This window comes from Myotis davidii, unplaced genomic scaffold (genome assembly GCF_000327345.1).
Source record: "Myotis davidii unplaced genomic scaffold, ASM32734v1 scaffold433, whole genome shotgun sequence".
In the NCBI taxonomy this organism is placed as follows: domain Eukaryota; kingdom Metazoa; phylum Chordata; class Mammalia; order Chiroptera; family Vespertilionidae; genus Myotis; species Myotis davidii.
The window spans coordinates 194,320-210,025 of NW_006293776.1; the positions used below are offsets into that span (position 1 = coordinate 194,320).

The 15,706-nt window shown below is 36.4% G+C and overlaps 1 protein-coding gene across 1 annotated transcript in view; it reads left to right on the plus strand.

The window, feature by feature from the left end:
* KCNJ3 (potassium voltage-gated channel subfamily J member 3) overlaps window positions 1–14,874 on the plus strand; it is a 137,907-nt gene extending 123,033 nt beyond the window's left edge. The window contains exon 3 of the mRNA XM_006767372.2: window positions 13,175–14,874. Within this exon, the coding sequence (XP_006767435.1) occupies window positions 13,175–13,761 (587 nt within the window). The 3' untranslated portion in view covers window positions 13,762–14,874. The remainder of the gene's footprint in view (window positions 1–13,174) is intronic.
* The last annotated feature ends 832 nt before the right edge of the window (window positions 14,875–15,706 follow it).

The following is a 15,706-nucleotide window of genomic DNA, read 5'->3' on the forward strand; positions in this document are numbered from 1 at the left end:
GTTGGAAAAATGTTTATTTAGCTCCTCTGCCCATTTTTTAATCACAGTGTTTGTTTTCTTGCTATTGAGTTGAATTAAAATTGTATATATGTATAGTCCCACCTACTTGGCCTCCCTCTTTCCTCATAGGTGTGTCCCTGAGATACCTCAGTGCAACTCTAGGGCTCCATGGAACACAGTTTGAAAACCAGTAAAATAATCTGTATAATAAAAACCCAGTGGTTGTAATGTCGTAACGACCAAAGACCGGTCACCAGGAGGTGCCTTGATGCTGCGTCCCACGGTGCACCGAGTCTGGGTCTCATGCAATTTCACATGCTGGGCCCTAGTCTTATATAATAGTATTTATCATAAGCACTACTTTTTCCACCATTTATTAGATATTATATGTACTTAAAGAACTGATGTCCAAAGGAAAAGTAAGAAAATGATGTATACTTGAGGGAAGAAGCAGATAAGGTTACTTCATATCTTTTTCGTGGCTTGATGGCTCATTTCTTTTTATCCTTGAACTAGAGGCCCTGTGCACAAAATTCATGCACTGCGGGTTTCCTAGGCTTGGTTGGTAATCAGGGCCAATCTGTGGAGCTACCAGAAGGTGTCCCTCAGCCCAGCCTGCACCCTTTCTAGTCTCGGATATCCCTCACAATCCGGGACTGCTGGCTCCTAACCTCTCACCTGCCTGCCTGCCTGATTGCCCCTAACCACTTCTGCCTGCCAGAGTGATCACCCCCTAACCACTCCTCTGCCCATCTGATTGCCCCCTAACTGCTCCCCTGCTGGCCTGATTGATACCTAACCGCTCCTCTGCCAGCCTGAAGCCCTCTACTGCCCTTCCCAGCCAGACTCATCATCCCCAACTGCCCTCCCCTGTCAGCCCAATTGCCCCCAACTGCCTTCCCTGCAGTCCCGATCACCTCCAACTGCTCTCCCCTGCCAGCGCGATCACCCCCAATTGCCCTCCCCTGCAGGCCTGATTTCCTCCAACTGCCCTTGCCTGCTGGCCATATTGTGGTGGCCATCTTGTGATGATGTGGGGGCGGCCATCTTGTGACGGCATGGGGTGGCCATCTTGTGATGATGCGGGGGTGAGACACCACCTAGGCTTTTATTAGTATAGATAATATCCCTTTGTAGTGATATATACCAGGTTTATCCATTGACCCATTGAAGGACATTTTGGTTGCTTCCAGTTTTGGAAATTATGCAGAAAGTCGCTATAAATATTTGTGTGTAGATGTTTGTGTGGACATTAAATTTTCAACAAATTTGGGTAAATTCTAAAGTGTCTAATTGCTGGATTATATGGTAACTAGAGGCTCAGTGCACAAAAATTTGTGCACTCGGCGGGGGGGGAGGTCCTTCAGCCCGGCCTGTGCCCTCTCGCAGTCTGGGACCCCTCGGGGAATGACCACCTGCTGGTAATAGCATGTTTAATTTTGTAAGAAACCACCAAACTGTCTTCCAAAGTGGCTGTACCATTTTGTATTTCCACCAACAATGAATGAAAATTCGTGTTGTTCCAAATCCTCACCAGCATTTGTTGTTTTCATTCTCAATTCCCTGATGACATATGATGTCAAGCATCTTTCTATAAGAGCAATTGCAATTTGTATATCTTCTTTGATAAAATGTCTGTTCAGATTTTTTACCTATCTTTTAGATGCAAGGTTATCATGTAAAAAAGAAGGTAGTAACTATTCCACAGGGAATTTGAAAACAAAATAATTTATTTAAATATTGTAGCATAAATTCTAGAATATATGTGCAGTAGATATTAGATGATAGTGCTGTTATGGATTATCTAAATTACTTTATAATTATATATCTGAAATAAAACTTACTCCTCAACTAGCCTGCCAATTAGCTTTCCTTCCCATTTTTAAGAAAATCATTACCTCAAATATTTTTTCTTTTTATTTCACTTAAAATAGTTCTATTATTCTTGACTCATCCCCCAAATGCAAATTTCTGTCATTTCTTTCTGTAGAAATTTGGTTAAATAAAGACATGAATTAGTGAATGAAACAGTCTCAGAATAATTTTGGATAATTTTTGCAAATATATATAAAAGAGATGCCTGGACATTGTGGCTCAGTGATTGGGCATCAACCCAGGAACCAGGACGTTATGGTTTGATTCAGGTCAGGGCACATGCCCGGGTTGGGGACTAGATCCCCAATAGGGGGCATGCAGGAGGCAGCCGAATAAATGATTCTCTCTCATTATTGATGTTTCTATCTCTCTCTCTTTCTCCTTCCCTTCCTGAAATCAATAAAAATATATATATATTTTAAAAAGACATAGAGAAGGCCTGGGAGGAGGGAGAATTAGGAACTGTGCGACCCGTTTTTGTATTTGTATTTTTAGGTCAATCAAATGAAATATTAATTTGTTAATTTATGGATTGTTTATCAGGCAGAGTAAGATATTACTTGAAATAAAATAACTCATGATATTAAGCTATTTTCTAGAACTTATTTGCATTTGTTTTTTTGAAAAGTCTGTTAAAATTGGTAGAATATATAAATTGTAGTATCTGATTATGAATAACACAAAATTGATACCCGTGTCCACCAAATAGGTCTGTTCTTTACCAGTTATTAATTCTATCTTATAATTCCTAAGTGGACATCTGGCCTGGAAGTTTGATTTACAATATTCTAAGTGGATTAACTCACCTGCCTTTCCTCTTTCTTCACCACTAACTTCCTTGATTAGAACTTGGCTACATTGTTTTTGCAACATTAATAAGCCTTTGGATATTAAGCAGTTGTATGTGTTGTATATCTTAGTGTCATCTATGTGATATAAACAGTTATGCTCATAACTTATATGACATCCTGCCAAGACATATGTGATAAAATTTCCCCAGAAAGTCACCAGGCCAGCTGAGAATTTTACCCTTAGACCTTGGTTCTCTACATTAACAGAATGCATGTTGACAGATCATTTGTCATTTAAAACCTGGGAGAATATCTAGGCTGCCGTAAGAGTTGAGCTGTATTTTAACCTAAACCTACAGAGTTTGATTATTTGCTTTCTGCAAATGTCAAATTTAAGGAAGTTACTGTTTGCATTTTATATGATATTTTCCTCAGCATTTTTATGTATTTGCCTTTTTTGAGATATTTTTAACTAAAGTAAATTAAAATACTATCAAAGGAGATAAGAAACTATATAATTTGGGAAACTCTTAATAGTTTGACTTTTAAATACTTATTTATGAGGGCAGAAAATAAAATTTTTTCATAAGATACCTGTGCTAACCCAGTGGTCAGCAAACTGCAGCTTGGCAAACCGTAGCTCGCGAGCCAGATGAGGCTCTTTGGCCCCTTGAGTGCATCGGTATTTTGTGGAAGACCCACACTCAAGGGGCCAAAGAGCCGCATATGGCTCACGAGCCATGGATTGCCGACCACGGTGCTAACGAATCATTTATTTTTCTTTTAAAATAGATGTACTAAAATATCATGTATTTGTGATTATTGCTGTGATGTGGCATTTCCACATCTAAAATAAAAAACACTCATAAAATTATGCGGACTTTATTTTTCATTTAGGCTCAAGAATAACATAACAGCAAAATTAGAAGCAAAATGCTCTGACCTTTCCCTGAAAAGCATAGAACTAGAACAACTGCTGAATTGCAAATATTTATTCAGGCTCCATTCTAAGCCTGCAAGCAAACAAAATGTATGTGAATTTCTGCCAAAGAAGATGTTAATAGAAAGGCTTTAGTTAGTGATTTAAAAAGAAGTAGCAGGCTATATAAAAAGTAAGCCTGCCCTAGCTGGTTTGGCTCAGTGGAGAGAGTGTTGACCTGTGGACTAAAGGGTCCCGAGTTTGATTCCAGTCAAGGACACATGCCTGGGTTGCGGGCTCCATCCCCAGTGTGGGGCATGCAGGAGGCCGACCAATGATTCCCTCTCATCACGGATGTTTCTATCTCTCTCTCTCCCTTTCCTTTCCTCTCTGAAATCAATAAAAATATGTGTGTGTGTGTGTGTGTGTGTGTGTGTTTAAGTAAGCCTATTTTATAAAGTGATCTGTTATAGCTTCATGAGGGATAGAAATTTCTCCAAAACTAGGTTTAACTAGAGATCAAGTATGCAAGTGTATCATAATATGCAATTATTTAGTTATCATGTGATTTAATAGTTAAATGCAGATGAATTTAACCTCTCCAGTAAAAGTATGTAGACAATACATTTATTGGTATATAATTTTACAAAAGTGAAATTATAAACTAACTGGTTATCTTTGAATGCAACTTACCAGCAAATGTGTCTTACTTCTTTGTGCAAGAGTTATTCATATTTTATAGAGTGATTATATATAATTTATTTTGAGAATTTCCCCCCTACTTACTGATCAAACTAAACTGTTAGTATATATGTTTCAAAGCCAATTTTGGAGTTCATGGGTAGACCTGATCTTTTCCTTGAAAGCATCCTATATAATAAAAACCTAACATGCTAAGTGTCCAGTTGTCCAGTCAGTGGTTCAACCAATAAAAGCATAATATGCTGCCGAAACCGGTTTGGCTCATGGGCTAGACACACCCTGGAGCCCTCCTGCAGTCCCTCCCTTGCTCTAATCATGCACCCGTGGGGTCCCTTGGTCCTGGCCTGCGCCCTCACAATCAGGACCCCTCGGGGGATGTTGGAGAGCCCATTTCGGCCCGATCCTGCAGGCCAGGCCGAGGGACCCCACTGGTGCACAGATTTGTGTACTGGGCCTCTAGTTGAAAATAATTAAGATGGATATATTACAGATATCTACTTCATTAATAATTATATTCCTTCCCAATGACAATTACTCCTGGTGGTAAATAGATTGCTAAAGTGTGTAGAAGTTAACTTCTCCTGCACAGGCATTTTTAACCTTTCTATTCTTCCTCTTCCTCCAATCCTCCTGCTGTCTCTCCCAAAGACTTCATTGAGTATCTGATGCATGGTACAATGTTGGATACTAGAGATGCCATGGTGGATAAGAGCTCCCTTAAGAGCTTGTTCTTAATACAATATGATTCTTTAACTGAATGAATGAACAAATAGGAACGTTATACAACAAAATGTGTGTAAATGTCTTTTCCCCACCTCAGAATGTGTTTTTCTCACATTGTGAATATGGACTGTGTGGCTAACTACTACTCATTTTCAAGACTAGGTTTAAACATGGAGGTTGAAAGGATTCATCCTTTTTTTTTTCTTCCCCATTGCCATGGCACCTTGTAATTTAGCACCTAGGAGAGTGCCTGGCAGAACAAAGATGTTTCATAAATTAATAAATGTTAAGTACTACTACTGATGGAATTTAATTGTGTATGTCATTGAAATATGTACAGTACCTAGATAGTGAGGAATGTGGGTGCATGTGCCTGTGCATGTGCACATGTGTGCATGACAGTGATATATATAAAAGTCAATAAATTAAAATTAAATCATAGAATTAATAGCATGTGATCTGAGCTTTGAATATGAATTATTATGTCAATGGGTGGAGAGATGGAAGAGGATATTTCAAGCCATTGAAACAGCATGGACCAAAAAATGTGCATGGAAAACAATAGTTACTAATGGGAAAGTTGTCCAAGAAAATAGAAACAGAATAGAATAGAGGTAAAAAAAATCTGGCTCTGGAATTGGAGGGCTTGAGTGTATTTCTTGACTACAGCCATCTCTTGCATATATCATTGGACAAGATATTTCCCCTCCTGATAAGTGAGTATTGTTATCTGTCATATGAGCAAAATAATAGTTCATTCTTCTTAGAGTGGTGGAGAGAATGACACAATAACATACATAGTACAAAACACTTAGGGCCTGGCGGTATTGTTTACCATGTATTATGGTTATTGTTACTAAGGTTTTTTGAAGAGATAAAATGTAATGGTAATTTAGAACTAGATTATTAGGAACTAGGAAGACATGTTAGTAATTTTGGGGGTTATTGTTTGTTTCTTTTTTCAATTTATTTATTTATTTTGTTTTAATATTACATAGTTTAAAAGTTACTTATCCTTACCTTCTTATACCATCACAGTAGGGCAGGGTAGGATTTCAACCTATTTCCACCATCACTCCACACAAAATAGTTATGAATTTATATTTGAAAGAAAAGTTTTAGAAGTATCTTTTAAAAACAGGGATTAATCTAAACATTTAATTATTGCAACTTACATGTAACATTTTTTAAAGTTTACATATGTGTTATTGCTCCCAACAGTATTTCAAACGGTTTTCTTCTCTATGACTAGGAATCATCTTCTCCAAAATAAATTAATTCCACTGTCATCTTAAAGATGCTTTGTTTTCTTTTACACTAGAAATTTATTACATTTTTTCTTAGAAAAATATTTTTTCTGATGTCAGTCTTATAATATGGGTTATTCCCCAACAGTGATTAGGTTGCATTGTGTCTATGACATTATGACATTAAGATGTTTTGGAAGCTAAAGGTCATAACTTTACAGGAGTAAACAATAACATGAATGAATTTAGGTTACTAATCTTATATAATAAAGGCATAGGATGCAAATTGTCCCCTCAACCGGGAGTATGACCAGGGGGCGGGGCCAGTCGGGGGAAGAGAGGGAGGCCCTGGCTGGCAGCCGACAGCTGCTAGGGACGCTACCACTGCATGAATTTTGTGCACTGGGCCTCTAGTGTTTCTATAATTGGCAATACAAGGAAGCATGTTATAGTAGATACTATGAAGGAAAAGAGAAAACCAAGTGCTAAGAATGGAACATTTCCATTGTTAGATGAGGGGAATGAAGGCAGCCAGTTGAAAGTGTACTGGGAAAGTTCTGTCATACTTCTATATGAAGTCAGAGTGGAGAGCCAGAGGTAGTGCAGCAGAAGTTAATCTATTTTGTGAGATGTAGGTGCTACTGTAAAGTTAGTCACATTAGTGCAGAGCAGGTCAGATCGACAATGCTAGACTTAATCCAGTTCATAATGTGTGTAATAATAGGCCTTTTTCATACTCCAAATAAGTATAGACAACATGGTCTATATCAAATTAATAGAACTTACCAAGGTGGAAATTACTTCATCTGTTTAAGTGGAGTCTAAGAAATTAGGTGATCACTAGAGAATTGACATATATCTAAGATGACCTTTTAGTTAATTGGAACCTCAATAATAATAATGATTGATAATAGCTACCAATTATTGGTAGCTATTTTCAGGTAATATAGTAGACTCATTAAATAGAATATATCATTTATAACTGTAATAAACCTATAAATTACATATTATCCCTTATTACTATCCATATTTTATCTCAGTCAAGGTTCAGATAACTGAAATAATATGCCCAAAGTCTTACTAAAAGTGTGTGGTTAAAACAGCAACAATCTCAAGTTTATATTCAAAGTCCATGTCTTTCAAATATATTTTTAGCAGTATGACCATGAATTCCCTGTTGGATTTTCTACCTGCCTTTGACCCTTATAGCACCTGCACTTATATTTCTTTTTGGGAGCTAATGTGTTCTAGTGGTCATGGTTGGAAATCGGCTTTCCCTTCTTTTGTTCTTCTGAGAACTTAGAACCCGAAACTATTCCTTTTGAAATATTTGTTACTAAACTTCTTATTGACACTTTATTTTCTAACAAATATAATTGGGGTTTCCTTCTTGTTTTTATTTTTTTATTTATTTTTAGAATTCTTTGACCTAGATTGAGCAATAACAGCAAACTGATACACAAGAACACATGGGAAGAACAACTGCCTGTGAATAATAGAGGATAATGCTGGGTTGACTCCGTGCCAGAAACTTCTCTAAAAAGTCTATCTGACCAGAGTACATTGAGGTTTAGAGAGAGTGCATCTGTTTGAAAAGTAAAGTTTCCGGAAGCAATTACATATTCTTAGCTGCTTTGCAGCCTATATCCTTGAGGAGCCTGATGTCACAATGGTAGTGTTATTGAACAGTGGTGTACACAGTGTCTTTATGTTTTATTTAACAAGATTTCTTTTAAGTATCATTTGCTTCCTCAAAAAGTTTATTCTTTAAATTTGGGTTCAGTTCAGTGCAAGATAGTAGAGATCGTGCAGAGAATGCCAAGTAAACATTACAGTTATTACGTCTTGGGGGATGGGTGAAATTTTGGAAGTACTTTAGGGAAGAAACAGCTACAGACCTTGTTCAATAATCTTCAGAGCAAACCAGAGAGCGGTCTAGAAAATTACTTTGTAAATATAACTCATACTGTGCATGCTAAGCTATTCATCAATTGCCCTGTTGAAGAAAAATAGGCAAAAATGATAGATTTAAGGAATAAAAACAAAATATGATTTGGCTGAATTTTGCAGTTGTGTGTGTGTGTGAGAGTGTAAGTGCATTATTAATGACATTTGTAGAATAGTGTATAGCCCGTATTTAAGGATATCTTCTGGGAAAAGATGGCCAATACTTATTGTGCATGCAATTTATATATATTCATTTAATCATCACAACATCCATGTGAAACTAATGAAATCAGCCCTTAATTTACAGAGTTGTTCTGAGGATTCAAGATAATATGCAAAAAGTGCTTAGAAAGACACTTGCACGTAGTAAGCCCTAAAGGGATATTAACTATTATTATTATTACATGACTTAATTGAGGATTTGCTTTTTTTCTCCTTTTTTTTTTTTTTACACAGTACATAATGAAACACAGCCACCATTATAGGAGAAATCTCTCTCTCCCCCCAGCTCCACCCTAGGCTCCCCCTTCTCCCCACTCCCAATCTCTCTCTCACTTCCCACCTTCTATAGTAAGGTTACGATAAAGCCTCCACTGTGCAGAAGCTATTGACTGTTGGATAGTTTCTGTGTCTCAGCAGTCAGACATCGCCCTTGGCCTGGTTATATTGTATTTAACAATCTCCTACTCACCTCATGTGGGTGACATATGTACCACCCCTGACCAGGATATATTGAGTTAGAAGAATTCTGAAAGGTGAATTAAGGACTTGGCAAATAACAACTCACTTTGCCATGTTCACTTAAAAAGCGCCCAGGCTTCTTATTTGAATGAACATTCGATTCGGTTCAATAGATGGTCATAATAGCATGGTGGAAAGGAAAAAGTAAAAAATAAAGGCGTTAGCCTACATTGCTTCTGTCCTTTTAGATTGACATATCGACACTGGAAGGAATTGGATGGAACAATAATAAATAGAGGTTTTATCCATGAATCAGTTCACAGAATAAGTCCCCACCCCCACCCCTCAAACAAATGTTTTTCATCTAAGGATTCAAAAGTCCCAGCTATTTCCAGAAGCAACATCTGTTGCTTTGCCAGTTTCCACAGAGATGAGCTTGTGTTGATTTTCATCACATTTGTTCAAATCTGGAATCTGGTTAAAACATGCAAACAGTTGCGTTGCCAGTTAAGTGATGCATCATATCGTACCCTTTGAATAATGCTATTTTTCTGCATTAATTTTGATTCCAGTGACATTTTCGATTATGGATCCAAGTATGAATTATTTTAAAATAATTTGGGTTAGAGTAAGAAATAGAAAATAACACATTCTAGAAGGAAGAACACTATGATACATACATGTTCTTAGAAAACATAGTTATACTTTAAATGTTCTCAATTGGAATTTGTATTTTTTTAGCAGCATTTTTGGAACAACTTGTAAAACGAAGTAGTCTCTCAATTGCATGTTAGGTTAGCACATTGTTTAAACTACAGAGTGACCACCATAGACATTTCCTGTTATCCAACTTTTAATGCTTTCATATCGTTATCCAGAGGTTGATGCATATGAGTATTTTGAAGTGAAACTATGTATGAAAACTATGATGTGTTTAAAATGGAAATGTCTGATGTTTGTGTGCCTATATCTAATAAAAGTGTAAAAGAAATAGCAGAAGAACAAACAAAGGTTAAAGTGCTGGCAAATATTCTTGGGATAATTACCTAAGCATGATAATGGATTTAGTCTCTCAGCTTGCTGCAGATCTTTGCAACACACCGAGTCCACAGTCAGTCTCTCCTGCTATTATGTTATCAGAGATAACAGGTGGAAAATATTAAGAAACTCTAAATGTTGCAAACATAAGTAATGCATTTTTTCTATATTTTAAAATATTTTGGATATTTAATTGACCATTTATAAAAGAGATTTGCTATCTGATATCAAGTGATTTTTAAATTTAATTTTCTTTATTTCTCATATGGGACAAATGACTAATATACCAGAATTTTTCCTTATGTTAATTCAATATAACTAATTTACAGGAAGAACAGGAATTGCAAGTGATCACTACAGAAGGATAAGCACAGCAGTCATAATTTTCTGAGCATTGCCTAAATACTAGGCTTTGTTCTGTACTCCACTTATCTCAAATTCTCAACGGCATTGTAAAGGAAGGTATCGTTATCTCTACTTTGTAAAAGAGAAAACCAGGGTTCAGAGAGCTTTAGGTAATTTTCACAAGTTATTTAGTAGTGGAATTGGTAGTCAAATTCATACACTTTTGAATTTAAATTTTGCTCCAGTGTTTTCTCTATTGGTAGAAATAACTAACAAATCCATGATCTAAACTTTTAATACTAATATTGTTATCTTCATATATCAATACTAGAGGCCCAGTGCACTGATTTGTGCACCAGTGGGGTCCCCAGGCCTGGCCTGTGGGGATTGGGTCAAAACTGGCTCTCCGACATCCCCCGAGGGGTCCCAGATGACGAGTGGGTGGTTCTTGGGTGATGCACCCCGGAATTTGGCTCCCTCCTCTCTGGTTCCGGGTGTCACCAGAGAACCACAGCTTCCAAGTCACCGCAGCACAGCAGCTCCTGTGTTGATCATCTACCCCCTGGTGGTCATTGCACATCATAGCTACTATCTGGTCGGACAGTCAAACGGTCACTTAAGCTTTTATATATGTAGATTTCTGGGGGGCTATTCCTGATATAATGTTGATTATTAAGACTGTTACTTGGTCACTATCATTTTTTTTAGCACCAAAGTTAAATTTATAGGTTCCTTAAAATTGGTTTCTTAACAAATATACAGATGTATCATGGCAAAATAAAAACAGCAACAACAACCCCAGAAATTAGAATAATACTGACACCTTTTTTTTTCTACAGCTTCCTAGATTTGCTCCCAAGAAAGGTCAAGATATTTAAACTCTTTGAATAACATATTCTTTATTTTAAAAATGGATGTAAGAATATTTTCATATCAGGATAATATTGAAGATTAGAAATAATGTGGAGAGAGAAGCTAATAGTGCCTGAGATATGATAAGTATTTATTTTCTATATAAGTTTCTTTTAAAACTTTCTGGAAAAAGACAATATTATAAGTGGCAACAATTTATTCTTTGGTGATATATAACTGATAATAATATAAGGTGAGATATTTGGAAAGAATCAATGAAGGATTTATCTTTAATATGGCTTTTCAATTATGCACTTTATTCTAAGTATTATATGTATAATTATTAGTCAGGGGGAAAGGACAGAATATCCCTTTATGCAAACTATTCCAGGCTTAAACACAATAGAAATTATTTATAAAGTGACAAAGGGAGAATAGAAATGAAAGACAAAAGACTGTCATTGTTTAAATTACACTTAATTATTGAAGAGATGCATTTTTTTAAAGATTCATCTATCATTTTACATTGTAATAGCTTCTAATAGAAGTCTGAGAATAAAGGTAGAGGTAAGTAGTAAATTTTGCAACTTAGAGAAATTGTGTCTTTTGACTAATATAAGCCTGAAATTTGATATGTTATTAATTTATTCATGGACTTCCAGTCTTCACACAATGAACATTTACAAGGTGACTGATTTCATAGTAACTCATCCTATATAATAAAAGCCTAATATGTTGTGTCCGGTTGTCCAGTCGTCCGTTCAACCAGTCAAAGAGTAATATGCTACTGATATGCTAAGGCCACTCAACTGCTCGCTATGATGTGCACTGAACACCAGGGGGCAGACACTCTGACTGGTAGGTTAGCTTGCTGCTTGGGTCCGGCCAATTGGGACTGAACCAGGCAGGCTGGACATGTCCTGGAGCCCTCCCGCATTCCTTCCCCAGCAGGCTAAGCTCCTGCACCCCTCCTCAGCCCCGATGCTGCATCGGTGGGGTCCCTTGGCCTTGCCTGCATCTTTTCGCAATCCGGCACCCCTTGGGGGATGTCGGAGAGCTAGTTTAGGCCCGATCCCGCAGGCCAGGATATGCCTCTAAGCTATCAAACTTTATGCACCAGACTTCTAGTCTTAAATATATGTTTATGAAGAGAACACACTTGAGTAAAACAAACTAGCATGAGGTAAATGTCCAAGTGATATAATAAATAAATAGTAAAATTTGGCATTTGATATCCAGCATCGGTTTCAAGATTCTTATAGCAGGAATAGAACTTGAAACATCACATGGCCCAGATTACTGATTTTAGCATGTAGATTTCTAACTTGACCAAAACTTTACCTGCCCTTAAAGGTCCAAAAGAATGGAGCCACCACAATGACTTCCCATTATCTAACAAAAACATATTTCCAACTTTTATTTATTTAGGAAATATTTGGGTTAGTTATTTTTGCTGTCATTTATAAGAACAAACTGTGTGTAGACATTATACAACATATTTTACATTTCTGTACATGTTATTTATTATATTTCAATCTCAAAGCTGTCCTGTGGCTCTGGTGTTATTTTCCGTGGTTTACTCAACAGAATGGGGACGTGATGCTCACTTAAATATATTTCATAAGTTTACACGGTGGTGATGTTTGGATTCAAAGGCAAGTTTGTTTCATTAATCACACTGTTTCTTGAATGATGGAAAATTATTATGTAATTTCTACACTTATCTCCTTATAGAGATAAATATGTTGCTATTGTTGCTATTATTCAATGCCCTTTTATTTTGGCTTATGGATAAACAATGAAGTATGCTATCGGTGCACTACCCTTTAAACATGAAAGTGTCCCATGCTTTTCATTGGAAGAAAGTATATGCCTCTAAGCTACCATCCTTTATGAAAACTTTTAACATATTCTGTTACTTATTCTACTCAGATGGACACTCCAAAGCTTAAATAAGAAACCAAGATAAATTCCTTAGTTCAAACTAGCTTCACTTGTGTTTCCACTATGCATAAGTTTTATCAAGGACTTCTTTTTTTTCTTTTTGCTTGCAGGGATGACTTGTCAAGCTCGAACATCATACACTGAAGATGAAGTTCTTTGGGGTCATCGTTTTTTTCCTGTAATTTCCTTAGAAGAAGGGTTCTTTAAAGTTGATTACTCCCAGTTCCATGCAACATTTGAAGTCCCCACCACACCTTACAGTGTGAAAGAACAGGAAGAAATGCTTCTTATGTCATCCCCCTTAATAGCACCAGCCATAACTAACAGCAAAGAAAGACATAACTCTGTGGATTGCTTAGATGGCCTAGATGACATTAGTACAAAACTTCCATCCAAGCTGCAGAAAATGACGGGAAGAGAAGACTTTCCCAGGAAACTATTGAGGATGAGTTCTACAACCTCAGAAAAAGCCTACAGCTTGGGAGATTTGCCCATGAAACTTCAACGAATAAGCTCAGTTCCTGGCAACTCAGAAGAAAAACTGGTATCTAAAGCCACCAAGATGTTGTCCGATCCCATGAGCCAGTCAGTGGCTGACTTGCCACCAAAGCTTCAAAGGATGGCTGGGGGAGGAGCCAGGATGGAGGGAAATCTCCCTGCCAAATTAAGGAAAATGAACTCTGATCGATTCACATAACAAAAACCCTCTTAGGCATTATTTACTGTGGGATTTAGTAATAATCTAATATTTGGCTGATGAGGGAATCCTCTCTAAGGAATCTGAAAGGCACATTTCCTCCCCGGTCAGATATGCTTATTTGAGAAGCCTTATTTCCCAAGTACTACTACTGTGCAGAAAGCAAACGTTGTGAAGGGAGGGTATCATAAGGAAATTCCTACTAACGGGCATGTATTATCACATCATGCATGCAATAATGTGCAGATTTTGCATTTAGTTTTATGGCATGATTTATATATGGTATATTTATATTGTATATTCTGGAAATATATATATATATATTTAAAGGGGTGGTATTCTCCATGACATTTCTAATATGTAAATTAAGCCGAAGATGAATAGATATCTTTCAGGGCGATAAAACTATATATATGTATGTATATGTATATACATATACATATATATATGAGCACACACATGCATACATACATATATATCTGATAAAATTGTGATGTTTTGTTCAGAGTTGTAGTTCTTGTGCATGTTTACTTTATTAAGCTAGGAAGGCTACTGGCATTAATTATTAATACCAAATATTTTAGCCTTAAATTATTTGTCATTTTTAAAATCTAATTTAATGTTTTCTGCTGTTTAAGGTCCTGAGAGGGTTTCAATTGTACTTTATATGAGGGAGTCACACAAGTCTGTGCTATCTATGGTCCTGCCAAAATATAACCATTATATATTTAACTTGTAAGTTTTAGAGTATATCAATATGTTGAAGATTTTTTTACAATTTTTAAAACTTGCTAGTACTGGGGGGAAATAAAGATAAATAAATTTGAGAATTGGTCCTCTCCTGGGCTAATTAAAATCTGGACACCAGTTTTGTATATGATTTAACACAACTGTGAGCTCTGAACAAATGTTGAATCATTGTGATAGTCAGTAGCCAAGTTATACTGAATGCAGAGAATGTGTGAAATTACATAATTAATGGTCCCTGTTTCAAAATGAGTCAATTTCCACTTTGTTTCCGAAACTTCTGTCATTTCATAAACCAATAATTTTTCCTTGCGGAGACACAACAATACACTGAAAGAGATGATAAATATTTATGTTTTAAATATATATGTCTTATTGAGTGTCTTCTTTTCTTTCCAGAGATTTCTTTTATTTTAAAAATTTTAAAGACATTTTTATTGATTTCAGAGAGGAAGGGAAAGGGGGAGAGAGGTAGAAACATCAATGATGAGAGAGAATCATAGATAAGCTGCCTTCTGCATGCCCCACACTGGGGATCTAGCACACAACCCGGTATGTGCCCTCACCGGGAATCAAAACCATGACCTTTCCTGGTGTCTAAGTCAACGCTCAACCACTGAGCCACACAATTTGGGCTAATTTTATTTTTTTATTACAGTTTCCATTCAACACTTTTTTGTGTGTGCTAGTTTCAGGTGTACAGCACAGCAGATAGACATTGATACAGTTTACAGAGTGTTCCCTCCGATTCTCTTTTCTTATGCCTTTCTTTTGTTGATGGCAGTAGTTGTAATAGGACAGACTTTGTTTCCTCACCTGGGGAACCTATCCTATCCAATACCTGTCACTCAGTTTGTGACGAATGTTTTGTATATACTTGAGAGAATTTAAAATTTGATGAATTGAAAGTATTTTATCCATCCATTTTTTTTTCTTTTTTGGTGTTATTGTTTGGTTGGTTAAACACTGATTTCATTGGTATATTGGATCCCTGGCCTACCAAAATAATTTTAGCAGTACTATTTTCTAACCTTAAGGTTTTATATTTATAATTCATTATAGAATCAAAGCTATTGCTTGGTGGAACAACTACAAAATAAAGATTTGGAATGCAGATATTTTAGTGAAAATTTATAAGTGCTCTTTATCAGAATATAATGGATTTTCCTATAAAACTTTTTGAACATTGCAGTGCAAG